The sequence below is a fragment of the Gopherus flavomarginatus genome, chromosome 10 (genome assembly GCF_025201925.1).
Source record: "Gopherus flavomarginatus isolate rGopFla2 chromosome 10, rGopFla2.mat.asm, whole genome shotgun sequence".
Classification (NCBI taxonomy): domain Eukaryota; kingdom Metazoa; phylum Chordata; order Testudines; family Testudinidae; genus Gopherus; species Gopherus flavomarginatus.
In genome coordinates, this window is record NC_066626.1 from 26,384,697 (window position 1) to 26,402,018 (window position 17,322).

A 17,322-nucleotide genomic window follows, 5' to 3' on the forward strand; every position below is an offset into this window, starting at 1 on the left:
GGGCAGGAGCAGCACATGGCAGTGGGGGGAGGGACAGCTGCAACTGCTAGTCTGCTGGGCAGCTGCTGCACAGGGAGCTTAGGAGAGGGGGGAGCGGATAGGGGGAGCTGATAGGGGGCTGCCGGTCCACCCGCTTCCAAGCCCCAACGAGCTAGCTGCAATGGGCTGCTCTTCCTGCAAGCAGTAGACGAAGCAGGCGGCTGCCAAAAGACATTAGAAGGAAGCATTACACAACTTTAAACGAGCATGTTCCCTAACTGATCAGCAACGTAACAACGAAACAATGTTAACCAGGACGACTTTAAGTGAGGAGTTACTGTAGTTGATCATAAAATTATCCAGAGGCTTTTCTTAAAAAATCCATCTAATGCCATCCGTCTGATTTTCTATGTTAGTGAATTATATAGGCTGGCTACAGATTATGGGCCAGATCCCCAGCTGGTGTGAATATAGGTAGCTGCATTGAAGTCAATGAAACTATGGTGATGTAGATCAGTTTAGGATTGGATCCTATGTTTTGGATTGTATTTTCATATAGTAAATGTGGATGATCCAAAAATTCACTTAATACTTTCTATTAACCCACCTTCTTTAAAAAAATCAGATATTAAAGAAGGTTAACATAAAATGTATAATAAAATATACACTAGATAATGCTATGGGTTAAAGCAAAATTTCAAACAAAATAGAGAGGACTTCAAAGGTAACTTTGTTCCAGATTTTAATTCCCATGTCAGGGTGGCAAACTACTCAGTATGACATCAACCTTTATTGAGTGGAATAATTTCATTTTGTTTTTCAGGACAAACATGTTCTGACAGTGGTGATGATAGACAAGATGTTGGAAAAGCTAAAAAAGTGCAATGAATTGCTGGAACTAATTCTTAAGGGACTTAATGAATACTTAGAAAAGAAGCGTCTTTACTTCCCCAGATTTTTTTTCTTATCTAATGATGAACTCCTTGAGATTCTTTCAGAGACCAAAGATCCTACACGGTACAGTAATATTTGATATATGTGTGAGGCTCCTAATACATGCATCTTAAGGGTATGATCTTGTAGCTGCTCCATTCATAGAACTCTCATTTTATTCATTGACACTTATGCATCTGAAATAACTACAAGAACAGGCCTTGAGTTATCAAGGAAGAATCCAAACCAAAAGTGGTTACTTTTAAAATAGGTATTAATTAAATTTAATATATTTTGTCAAACTGTTCATCCTGGTTGCACACTAGAGAAATTCAGTAAAATGAGAGTCAAGGTAGAGAGTGAAAGTTAGAAAAAAAGCATCGCATTCCTGCTATTACCTATGGAGGACTGAACTTGATGTAGAGACTGGAAGACCTCTGATGACACTAAGCATTGGAGTTCTGGGTACAGTTCACTCCAGTGCAAAGGTCTGCAAATGCCCTCTGCACAGCTTAAACTGTATGTTAGTAATGGATTTCATACGTTGTAGGACTACTGCTTCATTCATGGCAAGATTGTGAAACTCTCACTTATACTAAATAGTATCTTACCCCACTAGTAGTTCCACTTAAGTCAATGAAAATACTTGCTAAGTAAGGTGATATTCAGTTGTGGGTGAGAGCAGTGTGCAGTGAGTGTACTAGAAGTCTGTTCACTGAACATGAAGATAAAAATGAAGGTTGAACAACTGACTCATTCACTCAGAAGTGTACATACTGTGCAATGAATGAGACAGCAGACTTTGTGGGAACAAAAAAATAAAGAGAGAAATATCCTATTATGCAATGAAAGACTTTATTGTAATTTATGTGCACAAGGAGCAGAATTAAGGTTGTGTTTAATCACTGAACTTGCAACTTATTTGATTGCTTCACTTGCAGTGTTGTTTTAATGTATCTTTTTGTATGGAATGTATAACTAAGTGAAAAAGTTTTAGATTATATAGGAAGATCAACACTTACACCAGTTGTGCTTGAGCCTTACCAGTGTTTGAATTGCTGAGGACCTGAACAATGTTAAAAAAATTTAAATTGCTCTTTAAAAACACGGTGTGTGTATGTAAATCTTTAAATGTATGTATGTGTGTGTGTAAATCTTTGAACATTAGCGGGTCAAAAATGTTTTCCTAAAGTAAATTCCTCAAAAATACCTTTAAGAAGTACATTCCTTTTTTTTCTTTTATAGTATTGATGGGAAATAGTTTTCCTGAGCTTTAAAGTAAAGTTTGGTTATTTATATAGTCTTAAATTCTGTATGTTTTGTTTTGTTTTCTGCAGGGTAAACCCTCACTTGAAGAAGTGTTTTGAAGGAATTGCAAGTGTTGAGTTTACTGAAGTTTTAGACATTACACATATTAAGAGTAGTGAAGGAGAGGTTGTGGAACTCATAGACACAATCTCAACATCTAAAGCTCGAGGTCAAGTTGAAAAGTGGCTCGTTGAGTTGGAGGCAGCTATGCTAAATTCTATCCACAAGGTAATAAAATATATTCTGTTTTATTCTGTGTACAATAAAACATGACAATGCAGTCTGTACTGTTCCTGATACATTCCTGATGGAACAATCAAGCAAGGTAATCCAGTGTAGAAATGGCATAGTGTATTACATGTAGTACAAAATTATTATATTCACATGGCCCCGATTCATGAAAGCACTTAAGAGTGTGCTTTTAAGTCACTGAGACTTAACTATATTCTTATGGTTAAACATGTACTTAATTGCTTTGTTGAAATGGGGCATTTAAGCACAACATAGAGACAACTTCGTTTTGACCTGGTCTAGTGGTTCTACTAGGAGTGCTCTGAAATACTGGTGTGACATTTCTGGTCTCCAGTTCCCAGACGTATAGATGCTAAGGGTATGTCTACATTGCAGTTAGACACCCGGCCTAGCCCATGCCAGCCGAGGCAGGTTTGCAGGGCTTGGGCTCAGGGTTCTTTAATTGCGATTTACGCATTTTGGCTTGGGCTACCAAAGCTCCAGCCTGAGCCCAACATCTATACTGCAATTTAACAGCCCTGTGAGTCTGATTAAGCTGACTGAGGCCAGCCAGGAGTGTTTAATTGTAGTGTAGACACACCCTAAGTATCTGGTGCTCAGCAATGCTGAACACCCTCAAATTCTTCAGTCACCCCTGACCATTTTGGCTAATAGCCACTGGTGGATTTATCCTCCATGAACTTATCTAATTCTTTTTTTTGAACCCAGTTATACTGTTGGCCTTCACAACATCCCCTGGCAACAAGTTCCACAGGCTGACTGTCCGTTGTGTGAAGAAGTACTTCCTTAAGTTTGTTTTAAACCTGTTGCCTATAATTTCATTGGGTGGCCCTTGGGTGTTGTGCCTCTGGCAGTACCCAGTGTTTGATACTTCAGAGGAAGGCAAGATGAAACTTGCAAGTTGTTAGTGCACATAGCAAAGGGAGGTGAGGATTCCTTTTTTAAATATTCACAGTTCAGTGCGTGCCCTAAAGCATGATTCTTCCTATAATTATTTTGCTTGCATTTCTACTAACTTGTGTGGTCAGAATATTATCCAACCTATTTAGTGCAATCACATTAGTTGTCTCAGTGCTTCATGCTGCATTGAATTCCACTGGTTAATTATTATCCATGTAAATAGGTCTTTCCATAATTCGTTCTAAATTTACTATCCTTTAATTTTGAGTGTTCCTTGTTCTTGAAGTAGGTCTGACCGAATCCCAACGAGGATTAAATCAGTGATCCCCAAACTTTTTCCATCTCACCCTCCCTTACCTGTAATGGAACCTGTCCACGCCTCCTCCCCTGGGAACCACGGCTGTGAGAGAGGCTGGCACTGCAATCAGGAGCTTGGAGCAGAGCCAGAGTTATGAGCCGGCCCTTGGTCGGGGCTGGGCTGAGGCAGGGGCCAGGGGCTGGGGCTGCAACTGTGCTGTGGCTGGGAGTGGACCTCGGATCTGAGGCAGGGGCTAGGCTGAGGCCTGTGCCCAAGCTGGGGCTGGGGTTGTGGCTGGAGCAGAGCTGGGGCAGAGTGGGGCTGGATGGTGCTCCCTCCCTGTGCCCCGTGGGGGCTGGCCCAGACCCTGCCACATCCCCTTGAATGTTCCTATGGGGGTGCGCCATGGAGTTTGGGGACCACTGAATTAAACTGAGAGACTGACCAGTTTTCATTAGGGTCTTGTTAATTAGGAATATCTCAGCAAAGACCCATTTTATTCTTCTATTTTCCAGGCTAGATAATCCTGGGTTTTGCAATCTCTCATCGTATGCAAATTCTGTCACACCTCTAACCATCTTTGTTGCCTTTCTCTGGATCTTACCAATTTTTGCTATATCTTTTTTAATGTTTAAAATTTCACATTGTATTCCCAGATGCAGTCTTATTGATAGCTACAGAGTAGTTTCACTTTATCATGGTGCTCTGAAACAGATACAGTTGAAAATAGTTTTAATGTATATTAATATAGAGAATGTATTACTCTTGAATTAAATGAAAAATGCTAACCATATTCTGTTGCAGATGAAAAAAAAACTATATACATGTATGAATGCAATACATTCATTTTTTATGGCGAGAGATTCCTCCTTGGAGGATCATAAGTTTATCTGCTGTTTTTAGTGTTAAATGATACATTTGGATCTCAGGATTGTGTAAAAGAAGCTTGACAGTTCCCTATTAATTCTTGGCCAGATTCTTCACCAAAACTGAGCAGCATTGATAGGGAAGCAGACTTTCAGCCATGATCTCTCCTTCCTAGTGGAGTAGGGGAAATTGCTCACCTTGGTGGCACCACCCTGCCTACAACAGACCTCTATGGAGAGCCCTCAGCTGGGTCAGGAATCTGTAGTGGAAAGATTAGGCCTGGAAGTGTGGACATAGTCCATAACCTCAAGGCCCCTGGAGAATCTAGTGTAAAGTCAAGGCAGCTGGTTCTATTAACTTTTCACAGCTCTCCCTCTGGCTTAGGAATCTTTCTTTGAAGGGTGTTCCAAAGGCAATGCGAGCTAAGGATTCCTTGGCAGCACAACTCTAATGGATCCCTGCAGTAAGAGCACCGTAGGCAGGGTAGGGAAGGTTATAGAATCAGCACAAAAGCCCAGAGGATAAGTGTGGGATGAATCTAGCCACCTGTGGATTCCTGAAATTCACAGGTTTGGCTGCAAAACTTCTTCCCAATCTGCAAGATTGCACCTCCACCCAAAATGGAACACTTAAAGAGAAATTCCACAAGTAGGAACTTTGCAAAGTTTTCTTCTCCCAGATCCCGAACTTATGCATATTCAGAAGGAGTCAATTACTTCAGTGTATTTGTGGAAGTTTGTATAAATTGTTTTTTGTGATTTTGTTATTGACTTCTCTATTTCTGTAGATGATATGCAAGTAACTATCCTGTAAGATGAAAACCTGCTTTGAATGGCTGCACCCCACTTGAGTGATCTTGGAAAATAGATAATGTAGATCAGAATATCTTAACAAACCTCATCATTTTCTCAGTGGAAGAACATTGAGTGTGCTGTCTCCTCAAATACATAGACTATTCTACTTTTTTATTATGTGCATGTGTACATCTGGGCAGAAGATCAATTCTTAGTTTGGGAGCTTATGATGGTTTTTTAAACAGTTTTGTTATTCACTTCTAATTCACAAAAATTTTCAGTTTTGGGTGCAGTATACACTTATTATGATGGACACATCTGCATTCCCAACTTTTGTCTGTTACAGTCAGCTTTCACACGAGAGAGTAAGAACTGCTGAATTTTTAGGATAAAATTAGTAATTCTCACACTGACTTTTCGTTGTATAATTTAAATACAGTCATCTCAGAATCCCATCTAGCCAGTCTTTTGCTTTATATTATTTTGAAATTCTCTTCGGTATCAACACAATTTTTTGAAGCAAACTTAAAGCTGAAAGTTTCAGATCAGTTTTTCACTTAGATTTAAATCTGTTGTGGCTTGTTGAGGTTCTTTGAATGTAATGCTTGGTTTTTACATTGACTTGAGTTCATATATTTTATTTAGATGAATTAAATGTTAAGCTTGTCAAATCTATGGGCCAAATTCTGCCATTGGTTATGTGTTTAGTTTCTGTTGATGTCACTGGGACTTACAACTACAAAACTAATAAGACTTTAGCTCAAATGCTTTTTTTATCATTGCATTTTCTCTAGATCACTTGCAGAATGCTAAAAAAATTAACAATTTAATCAGCAAATGGCCTCAGCTTTGCTTGTAAGTTTTGTTGATGGGGGAAAAAACTATTGGCCTTGACTGTACTCTCCAGTGCAGCTACGTTGATTTCAGTTGGATTACTCTTGTGTAAATTAGAGGAGAATCAGGACCATTATTCCATTATTAGAAAAGAAGCTGATAGAGATAAGTCCAAATGAACCTCAACTTTGAACCTCTTCATTCTTTAGAATCAGGTTTAGGATTAAAATGTCCAGGCACAACTATTCCTTCAATTTTAGTTCTGTTTTGTATCTAAAATTGAAGGAGGGAGGCTCTTTTCCAGTTTTAGTTTGCAGTAAAAGCTGTTTTTGAAAGATGTTTGGTTCCTGATGTCAGAATCCAATGAGATTATCTAATGAGATTCCCACTATTAGGTTCTTGGAAATTTTGTTGGATCAGTTGATTGATATCTTGAGGTTTCCACTGTCATGGGCTGAAATTTTGAGAGACTTCTTGTAAAATTAATGTTATGGAACTGAGCTTGGACCTGAATCTTAGCTCTGATTTGGCTCTAACTCTCAACACTAAAGCCTATCATAAACTGATTCAAGATCTGAACACTGCCTGTGTGTCTTAACTCTACATTATGTTTTCCCCCTCACTTCTCTTCCCATGACTAGGTGATTGCAGAAGCAATAGAAGCCTATCCAAGAACTCCACGTATTAACTGGGTGAGGGACTGGCCGGGACAGACAGTTCTTTGTGTATCCCAGATTTTCTGGACTTCGGAGGTACAAAAATCCGTTAGAAATGGCCAACAGGTAAACATTTGTTAAAGCTTATAAGAACAATTTAAGTTACTCTCACATAAAACTGGAGTAATACAGTGGTGTATTGGGCCCATGTTGTATAAACCAGTGGAGTTCAGAAATATTTGGATAGTTATCTATTTGGGGTGTAATTATTATGTTTTTGAATATCCACTTGAAAAGTGTACCTGAATTTTTACCTTGGAAGAATGTGAAGTAAATATTTCTTCTCTACTATATGTAATGATGCTTCAGAATTCAAAATATATTGGAATGGAGATTCAACAACTGAACATATATCTGAGTGACGTGTATGTGCCAGATATGTGTCATCAATAGCTATTAGCCAAGATGATCAGGGATGCAATCCCATGCTCCGAGTGACCCTAAATCTCTGACTACCAAAAGCTGGGAGTGGAAGATGGGTGGATCACTGCAAAATTGCCTGATACCGTACGCTCCCCTATAGGCTCTGGTATAGGCCACTGTCAGTGACAGGATACTAGGCAAGATGGACTATGGTCTAACTCAGTACGGTAGCTCTTGTGTTCTTTATGTTCTAGATTCTCAGGTGGTGTCTACTGGCATAGCTTTATGATCTACCACACCTTGTCTCTGATTTAAAGTGTTTAGTTCAAGCTACAAGGTTGGAACAGCAAAGTGGATTTGAACTATCCTCAACTTCGGGAAAGTTTGGATCAGAACTTGTGACTTGGGTTTGTCAATGTGAGGAAGGTTGCTTCTCTCCTCATATATCACTAATAGTTTAAAGACTCCCACCTGTGGAATTCAGAGGTGGTCTAATGTTTTTGAAGGCTCCAGAACAAAATCCCAACCTTCAGCTCAGGTCACCAGATTTTCTGACTCCAGCGATGGAACAAGTTGGTGGTTCAATTTCTCCCAACAATTTGATTTATAACTTTAAATTTTATTGATTTTTGTGCAATAACAACTTATTATCTTTCTTTCTCTTGCATCCCTCCTGAATTGGGAATTTGGCAGGATGGTGGTTTCAACCACCTGGATACACCACTGTAGTGTCTTGTCTCCAAAATCCCTTGCTCCACTCAGTCATGTTAGACCACCTTGGCTTAACCAGGAGATCTTCAATGATCTAATAAAAATAAAAAAGAGTCCTACAAAAAGTGGAAAGTAGGCCAAATTAGAAAGGATGAGTATCAACAAATAACACAAGTATGTAGAGACAAAATTAGAAAGGCCAAGGCACAAAATGAGATCAAACTAGCTAGAGACGTAACGGCTTGTGGTGTCTCAATGCGGAGCACAGAAAATTCTCACACAACACAGCTGTAAGCAAGTAAAAAATCTTCTTCTTTATTTTCACTTCTACTTCCTTATATAGTTGATTTCAGTTACATAAGGACTAGCCATGCATACTGACGTTGTACATACTGATCATATAATTGGACAAAAGCATACTATCACGCGCGCAGCATGCACAAAGCAACAATCCTGTAGGCACCATAAAAGGCCCTGTTTACTGTACTATGCAAGGTCAGATAAAACTCAGACAGTCACATGATTATAGCAAGGGTCCCAGTATTTTTCCAGACTGACTTGACAAATTGCGGCCTAAAATACACGATAGTTGCCTACAATTCCCCCCTTTTTATTAAATGCAGAGTCTACAAGGCGCTGCAAGCTGCGCTGAATACACTGAATTATGCAAGGAATAAAAAGTATCAATAACAGGATGCCCAGCAAAACAATAATAAATGTATGAGCCAAAGACACAAGCCAGCTGGGCCAACCAAAACCTGCGAGCCAAGCCCACAGGGGATCATCATTTTGTTTTATGCTTTGCGCATAAGCCTTAAGCATAGCGATTTGCTGTTGAATACGATTACTATTGTCAGTCAAATTAAAACAACACATTTCCTTTACAGCTTCACATCCCAAATGTTCTTGCAACAACAAAAAATCAATAGCCGCTCGATTATCCAGTATAGCATGCCGCAATTCCTGCTGTTCCTGGTTCAATAATCCAATAGCACTAAATGTGGTATTAATGGTTTTAGCCAATAGACAGGCAAGCTCGGCCAAATTTCTCCCATATCCTACTGCCAAGCCCGGAAGACCCACCAATGAAGCAGCTAAAGAAACATATTCAGCCTTACTAAGCAGGGTCACATTCCCATTACATTCAGGGGTCAAAGGGGAAGCACTTCGTTTAGCTCGCGAGTGGGTGGTTCGATCAAGCAAAGTTGCTGAAGGCATTATAGGGACCAGGCGACTAAGACAACACTGAGCGGTAGATAAATTGGCAGGAACATAATTAAACGTACGACTTCCACAGGTAAAAAACCACCCACTAGGCAAAGGGACATGAGCATAATTACTGGTTACATTTTGAAGGGTTGTACAATTCCATCGTGCTGGCCCAGTAGATAGACAGCCTTTTGTTGGGCGGTGGTTGGAGCAATTTACCATGCGTGCACACGTATTATTGGGATGATTAGCAACAAAGGGGGTATAAAGTTGCACAGCATCCGGGCGAAGAGAATAACTGGGGGTACCCCAGTCTATTAGCGAGGTATATTGTATCATTGATTTATTGGACGCCGTCCGATACCACTGCAGATTACACAAGCCAGAAGATCTCGATATAGGTAAATCCTCAGGGGCTTTGCAAACAGGCACAAGGCATGTGCCCAACAAGCCATGCATATCGGGTGCAACAGTTAAGCAGAATTCAGATTGATTAAGCACATTAGCCAGTCGCACCCAAATATTATAGCGCAAGCGCTGTTCTAAATCCGGCGCGGCTGCAGCGGGCATTAAAATCATGCAAAACAATAGTCCAATTATCCAACACATCTTGATCTCAAATAAAAAGAAAACGAAGGTCTGGAATATCGTCGTCCTGGTTTGCGTCCTCCGGGTCACTCGGTGGGTCACTCGGTGGTTGCTCCGGGTTACTGTGGGCAAGCCACGGTCGAACCCACTTCGCGGGCAGCCATCTAGGACCTGTAGCAGTAGAGACACAAGCATAACCCCTTCCCCATGTTAATAAATCCGCGGGACCTTGCCACTTTTGATCTGTATAATCAAACCATCGGACTTGTGGACGGGGCAATTGACAATCTTGGCCCGTGGCACCAGCAAGGTGCCGCATAACTGGTGGGACATTATGGGGTCCTACCTGTAGCCAATTAAGCACATATAAAGCCTTTGAAAGGCGAGCATGGGGTGTACGGGACAATGGATCAGCATCGGGGGCAACTCCCCCTTTCTGTTTTAACAAAAGAAGTTTCAGGGAGGCGTGAGAGCGTTCCACAATAGCTTGGCCGGTGGAGTTGCCAGGCACACCAGTAACATGAGAAATTCCCCACAAAGAAAGAAAGTGAGCTGTACGACGAGAAATATATCCAGCACCATTGTCGGTCTTGATGGACGTGGGAATGCCCATAACAGCAAAGCAAACCTGCCAATGTTTAATAACATCTCGGGAGCCAGTACTGGTCAATGCTGTTGCCCATATAAATCCGGAAAAGGTATCCACTGTAACATGAACATATTTGAGGGAGCCAAATTCAGAAAAAAGGGTGACGTCAGTTTGCCAAATCTGTAAGGAGGACAAACCGCGAGGGTTAACACCGGAGGCAAGAGAAGGGGGCAAAACATGTTGCTGGCAACTAGGGCAAGAGGCCACAAGGGCACGGGTAGTAGATAATGGAAGCTTAAATTGTCTGGCTAAGGCACGGGCGGACTGGTGAAAAAAGTCATGTGAAAGACGAGCCTGAGCAAAAGAATCAGGGACATGGACCGAACCAACCAATTGGTCAACAATGGCGTTGCCCTGGGCCAGACCATCCACAATACCAGAATGGCTGCGAATATGAGTAATAAAATACGGACAGGAACGGGCATCAAGTAAATGCCAAAGTTTTAAAAGGGCCTGCCACAGGACAGGATTAGGCACTTGTTTCAAAAAAGAACGTTCCAAGCGGCTTGTAACACCCACAGCATAAAGGGAGTCACTGACAATATTAAGGGGGGTGGTAGGCCACTTAGCAAAGGCACGAATAATGGCTTGAAATTCCAAAACTTGCAGAGATCCTTCAGCGACCACCATTTCATGATGCCAGGCACCAGCAGTATACCACAAAATGGCGGCGCGAGCCATTTTGCCGCTTGCATCAGTAAACACAGTAAGTCCCTGGACAGGGGAAGATTGTCGCATGACTGCCTTTTCCAAAGGAATTGTCACTGATAAAAGGCGGTGAGGAGGATAGTGATTGGTAAGTCGACCAGTATAACTCAACAAGGCAACAGCAAAAGAAACATCAGTAGCAAAAATGTGAGATAATAACGGAGCATTAAAAGGCACATAGATAACATCAGGATCAGCTCCCGTAATTGCAACGGTACGGGAGCGAGCGGTCATAAGAAGCGATGCAATAGCCTCTAGTCGAGTGGTAACCGTTTTGGAAAGTTGGGAAGAGGGAAAAATCCATTCAAGGCAAACAAGGGGATCAGGAAGATCAGGAAGCCATTGAAAAAGTAGTGCCTCCAGGGAGGTATCTCTGGAGAGTATTGCCAGGGACACAGGCGATCCCGGAAGAATACGACCGGAATACCGAAGGGTGATCTTATCGGCAATAATACGAAGAGCAGCTTCATGGTGCGATTGCAAGGATCGAGGTTCAGCTGGATCACGGCCTCCTTTAAGAAGTTGAAGAAGGGGAGCAAGATCCTCATTAGAAATGCCGCAAAGTCCACGGACCCACTGTAAGTCGCCGACCAGACGCTGGATATCGTGCAAGTTGTGGATGGTAAGATTAAAAGTCAGTTTTTGAGGTCGCACGATGGAATCCGTAATGCGCATGCCTAAATAAAAATAAGGCGCTTGTCGCTGAACCTTGTCCGGAGCTATTGTAAGGCCAGCCGATTGCAATACAGAGGTAATCTCCGAGATAGCTGTTTCAGGATTAAGAGTTGCTGCAGCAAAAAGGATATCATCCATATAATGATAAATAAGCCAGTCGGGATGTGCACAATGAAGGGGCCGTAATGCCCAGGCCACGTAAAACTGGCAGATGGTGGGTGAGTTTTTCATGCCTTGCGGAAGCACTGTCCATTGATATCGTTGAGCAGGTTCAGCCTTATTTACGGAAGGAACTGAGAAGGCAAATTTATCCCTGTCGTCAGGGTGAAGAGGAATTGTAAAGAAACAGTCCTTTAAATCAATTATGAGTAGAGGCCAGTTGCGTGGAAGCATCGTAGGGGTGGGTAAGCCTGGCTGAAGAGCTCCCATATCTTTCATAACTGCATTTATTGCTCGTAAATCATGCAGCAGACGCCATTTTCCCGACTTTTTGGGGATAGTAAAAATTGGAGTATTCCAGGGGCTCAAAGAGGGTTCGAGATGACCCTTTGCAAGTTGTTCTTGGACCAGTTCGTGTACATGGGCGAGCTTGTGAGCTGGTAACGGCCATTGAGCGACCCACACTGGAGTAGAGGTTAGCCATTCCAACCGTAGGATCGGCCGCCCCTCAATGACCGCTAAGCAAAAGGTGAGTTTTGTAAAACGACTCCCCACTGACTTAAACAGTCACGGCCTAAGAGCCAGACGGGAGCAGAAAGAACATAAGGACGCACCTTTGCAGTTGTAGCAGGGTCCTCATCGTCGCAAATTGTGATATAATACGTACTGATGTGAGTGGGTTGGGTTCCACCAATGCCCCTAACCGAGGTTGCGGCATCTTGTAAGGGCCAGGAGTCGGGCCAAAACTGAATCGGAACAACAGTCACATCAGCTCCAGTATCCAAAAGGGCATCATGTCGGATTTGGCGGCCATCAGGGCCATGTAGACACACCATCCGGGAAGGTTTACGTTGAGTTACTGTCATGGCAAAAGCTACCTGTGGAGAATCTGTAGAGCCAAATCCATGAGGGCCACGTTCCGTTAATTTAGTTTTTGGCACGGAACTGCGAAATGGAATCAGCTGAGTGATACGAGTGCCAGCTGCAATATTAACTGGAGGGAAGAGGGCCCGGACCATTATTCCTATGTTTCCAGTATAGTCCGCATCAATAAGGCCAGGTAGCACAAAGATCCCTTGCTTAGACATAGAGGAACGGCCGATCAGAAGAGCACTAAGTCCGTATCCCAGGGGGCCATTCACGACCGAGGGAACGACTTGCACCTTATCGTTGTCCAACGTTACATCGGCGGCTGTGGCCAAGTCCACTCCGGCACTTCCTCGGGTGGCTCCTGTGAGGTATTCCAAACAACCGGCTTGGGGTTGGGAGATACTTGTATCTTCGCGCCCCCCCGGCGGGCGCTCCGCGTCCCGTTTCCCTGAAGCGGCGTACCGTCCTTCTTGAAACGAGACCGGCACTCAGACGCACGGTGCCCAAATTTGTCACAGCGGTTGCAGGTTCCCGCAAAAGCCTTTGTCGTGTTTTCAGTCCCCGCTCGCGCATTCTTATTTGGGCAATCCTTTTTCATATGCCCCGGCTTTCCGCATGCAAAACAAACTCCGGACGGGCGGGAAGGCTTACCGGCTCTCACCAAAGGCTTAAGGGCTACCGCCAACGCGGATGCATGGGCCTTTGCATGTATTTCTGCTTTATCTGTTTCTTCATATATTGACGCTCTGCTGCAGGCCTCCACCATCTCAGTCAAAGTGGCAGTTTTTGGCAGGGTGGCTAGGATACGGCGACAAACGGCGTTGGCATTCTGCGTGGCAAGATCGAGCCCAACGGCTGTTTTCGCCTCGGCTGTTAAATTTGGGGAGCGATCTATTGCTTCTCGAAGTCGGTCAAGGAATGTTGAATAAGGCTCTGAAGGGCTTTGGACAATTTTTGCATACTGTGGAATCGGTTTACCAATTTGAGGCACATCTTTAAAGGCAGCCAAAGCCAATCTCTGCGACTGCTGTAATATTCGAGGATCAAGGCGGGCTTGTCGTTGTGGATCTGCATAAGCACCAGTTCCCATAAGCATATCCTGAGTAGCAAGACGTAACGGATTATTTATATCCAATTCGATGTTTCGTAGTATAGCCAGCTCCACACGCTTTAACCAATTATCCTTCCACAACAGCCGTTGAGTGGGTGTTAAAAGCATGTCAGCAAACTTTGACGAATCATGGGGGCACATAGCTTGTCCAACAAATACTTGCTCCACGAGGGACTGCACATATGGATTATTCATGCCATAAGACATTATAGCCTTCTGTGCCTCACGAATGAGTTTCCAGTCCAATGGTGCCCATTGTCGCCGGGTAGGGTTATTTGGGTCCGGCGTAATAACCGGAAAGGCACTGGGTAGAAATTCTCCTTCTATACGTGCTTCTTTTATAAGTCCATGCCATCGTCGAACCGGATCAGGCGAGCCCGCTCCAGCGCCTGCAGAGGAATACGCCGGCCGGGCAGTTGGCGGGACTGCAGGTGCAGTCGCTGGACGCGGCGGAACCGCGGGTGGCTGGGTAAGAAAAGGATTGCCGTGGCTCGAAGGTTCTAAAGGTCGACCTGGTGGTTGTTCCAAAGGTCGACCTGGTGGTTGCCCACATTCTCCATTGCATCCCACACGATAGCAACGAAGACAAAGAGGACCCGGCGCTGGTCGGCCTGGTAATCACCCACACTCTCCACGGCACCCCAAACGACCGCAATGAGGACAAAGAGGATCCGGCGATGGAGTTCCATGGATACCACACGCCCAACGTCCACAGGTGAGACAGGCAGCGGCGTAACCGCTCGTATTCAAGGTGGGATCCGGTGGCTTAGTTTTATGGGCCTTATATTTCTCATAGTCCTGCAAAGTCTTTAAAAGATGAGATTGAGGAGGGACAGGCTCTCCCGCCATACGGGACAAGTGATTCAGCATTTCCTGCAGCTGGTATCCTTGCCGTTTCATCTCCTCACGAAATTCCGCGGATTCCGAATAGGGAGGGTAATCGATATCCATTTTACCAAAGGAGTTATCCGAATCCGGAGGAAGAGGGACCGAGCAAGGATCAATACCAGTCCCATCAGGGTCAAAACCAGGTGCGGTAGGGATAACTGTGTCCTCTCCTGGTGCAAAAAATTCTTTAGCTCCGACCGGGAACACGACGGGTGACTCGGGCAGCACCACAGACGACTCATCCTTATCCCCAGCCGGGGACACAGCGGGCGGCTCAGGCGGCACCGCAGGCGGCTCGTCCGTCTTCTTCGATCAGAAAATCTCCTCCACGGCGGCCTGAACTCCTGCTTCAGCAGCGAGTGTCTCCACTATTTTCTTTGCCTTGCACCATATTTGACTAAGGGAGACAGCCTCCTTATTGCCGTGGGCGACCGACTCCCACAGATCTGATCCGAGTCGCTCCCAAACAGTCTTGTCGAAGACAGTGTTCGGGGTGATAAAAAATCCTCGTCGCTGCCCCCATTTAAGCAGGCGGGACAGTGGTTCAGGGGAAATCTTTTCTCCCTGCCTTTCTGCTGTACGCAGCAGAAATTCGTGCACTGTCTTTTCCTCTACTGACAATGCAGAACCCATATTTTCTTTATAATATGCGGCCGCTCACCTGTGAGCTCACGAGCGTCACTCTCGGACGACCAGGAGCCGATATCCCCTCGGTACCTCCTGCCGCGGCCACCACCTCCGCTTTTCTTCTCTCGAGCACTCCGACCAGGTCCTGCCGGATCGGATCACGTCGGGGTCACCAATTGTGGTGTCTCAATGCGGAGCACAGAAAATTCTCACACAACACAGCTGTAAGCAAGTAAAAAATCTTCTTCTTTATTTTCACTTCTACTTCCTTATATAGTTGATTTCAGTTACATAAGGACTAGCCATGCATACTGACGTTGTACATACTGATCATATAATTGGACAAAAGCATACTATCACGCGCGCAGCATGCACAAAGCAACAATCCTGTAGGCACCATAAAAGGCCCTGTTTACTGTACTATGCAAGGTCAGATAAAACTCAGACAGTCACATGATTATAGCAAGGGTCCCAGTATTTTTCCAGACTGACTTGACAAATTGCGGCCTAAAATACACGATAGTTGCCTACAACGGCTAACACGAAAACATTCTACAAATACATTAGAAGCAAGAGGAAGACCAAGGACAGGTAGGCCTGTTACTCAATGAAGCTGGAAAAATAACAACAGAAAATGTGGAAATGACAGAACTGCTTAATGACTTCTTTGTTGCGGTTTTCATCAAGAACGTTGGTGGTGATTGGACATCTAACATAGTGAATGCCAATGAAAATGAGGTAGGATCAGAGGCTAAAATAGGGAAGGAACAAGTTAAAAATCACTCAGGCAAGTTAGATGTCTTCAAATCACCAGGGCCTGATGAAGTGCATCCTAGAATGCTCAAGGAGCTGACTGAGGATATATTGAAGCCCATTAGCGATTATCTTTGAAAAGTCAATGGAGACAGGAGAGATTACAGAAAACTGGAAAAAGGCAAATATAGTGCCAATCTATAAAAGGGGAAAGAAGGACAACCTGGGGAATTACAGACCAGTCAGTTTAACTTGAGTACTCGGAAAGATAATGGAGCAAATAATTAAGCAATCAGTTTGCAAATATATAGATGATAATAAGATGATTAGTAACAGTCACAGTGGATTTGTCAAGAACAAATCACGTCAAACCAACCTGATAGGTTTCTTTGACAAGGTAACAAGCCCTGTGGGGTGGAGGAGGGAAGCAGTAGATGTGGTATATCTTAACTTTAGTAAAGCTTTTGATACTGTCTCGCATGACCTTCTCATAAACAAACTAGGGAAGTGCAACCTAGATGGAGCTAGTATAAGGTGTGTGCATAACTGGTTGGAAAACCAGTCCCGGTGAGTAGTTATCAGTGATTCACAGTCATACTGGAAGGGCATAATGAGGAGGGTCCCGCAGGAATCAGTTCTGGGTCCAGTTCTCTTCAATATCTGGGAGTCATAGTGGACCACGAGCTAGATATGAATCAGCAGTATAGCACTGTTGCAAAAAAAGTGAACATCATTCTGGGATGTATTAGCAGGAGTGTTGTAAGCAAGACACGAGAAGTATTTTTTTTGCTGTACTCCATGCTGATTAGGCCTCAACTGGAGAATCGTGTTCAGTTCTGCGTGCCACATTTCAGGAAAAATGTGGACAAATTTGAAAAAGTTCAGAGAAGAGCAACAAAAATAATTAAAGGTTTAGAAAACATGACCTATGAGGGAAGATTGAAAAAATTGGGGTGTTCAGTCTGGAAAAGAGAAGACTGAGAGGGGACATGATAACAGTTTTCAAATACATAAAAGGTTGCTGTGAGGAGGAGGGAGAAAAATTGTTGTTCTTAACCTCTGCGGATAGGACAAGAAGCAGTGGGCTTAAATTTCAGCAAAAGAGGCATAGGTTGGACATTAGGAAAAAC

General features: G+C 43.6%; 1 protein-coding gene across 8 annotated transcripts in view; it reads left to right on the forward strand.

Annotated features, from left to right (window-relative positions):
* The window catches only part of DNAH7 (dynein axonemal heavy chain 7), a 275,290-nt gene that overhangs the window by 88,276 nt on the left and 169,692 nt on the right, over positions 1–17,322 (forward strand). For all 8 annotated transcript variants that reach the window (XM_050969448.1, XM_050969447.1, XM_050969454.1 and 5 more), the window contains exons 19-21: positions 803–996; positions 2,250–2,448; positions 6,807–6,947. In XM_050969448.1, the coding sequence (XP_050825405.1) occupies positions 803–996; positions 2,250–2,448; positions 6,807–6,947 (534 nt within the window). The remainder of the gene's footprint in view (positions 1–802; positions 997–2,249; positions 2,449–6,806; positions 6,948–17,322) is intronic.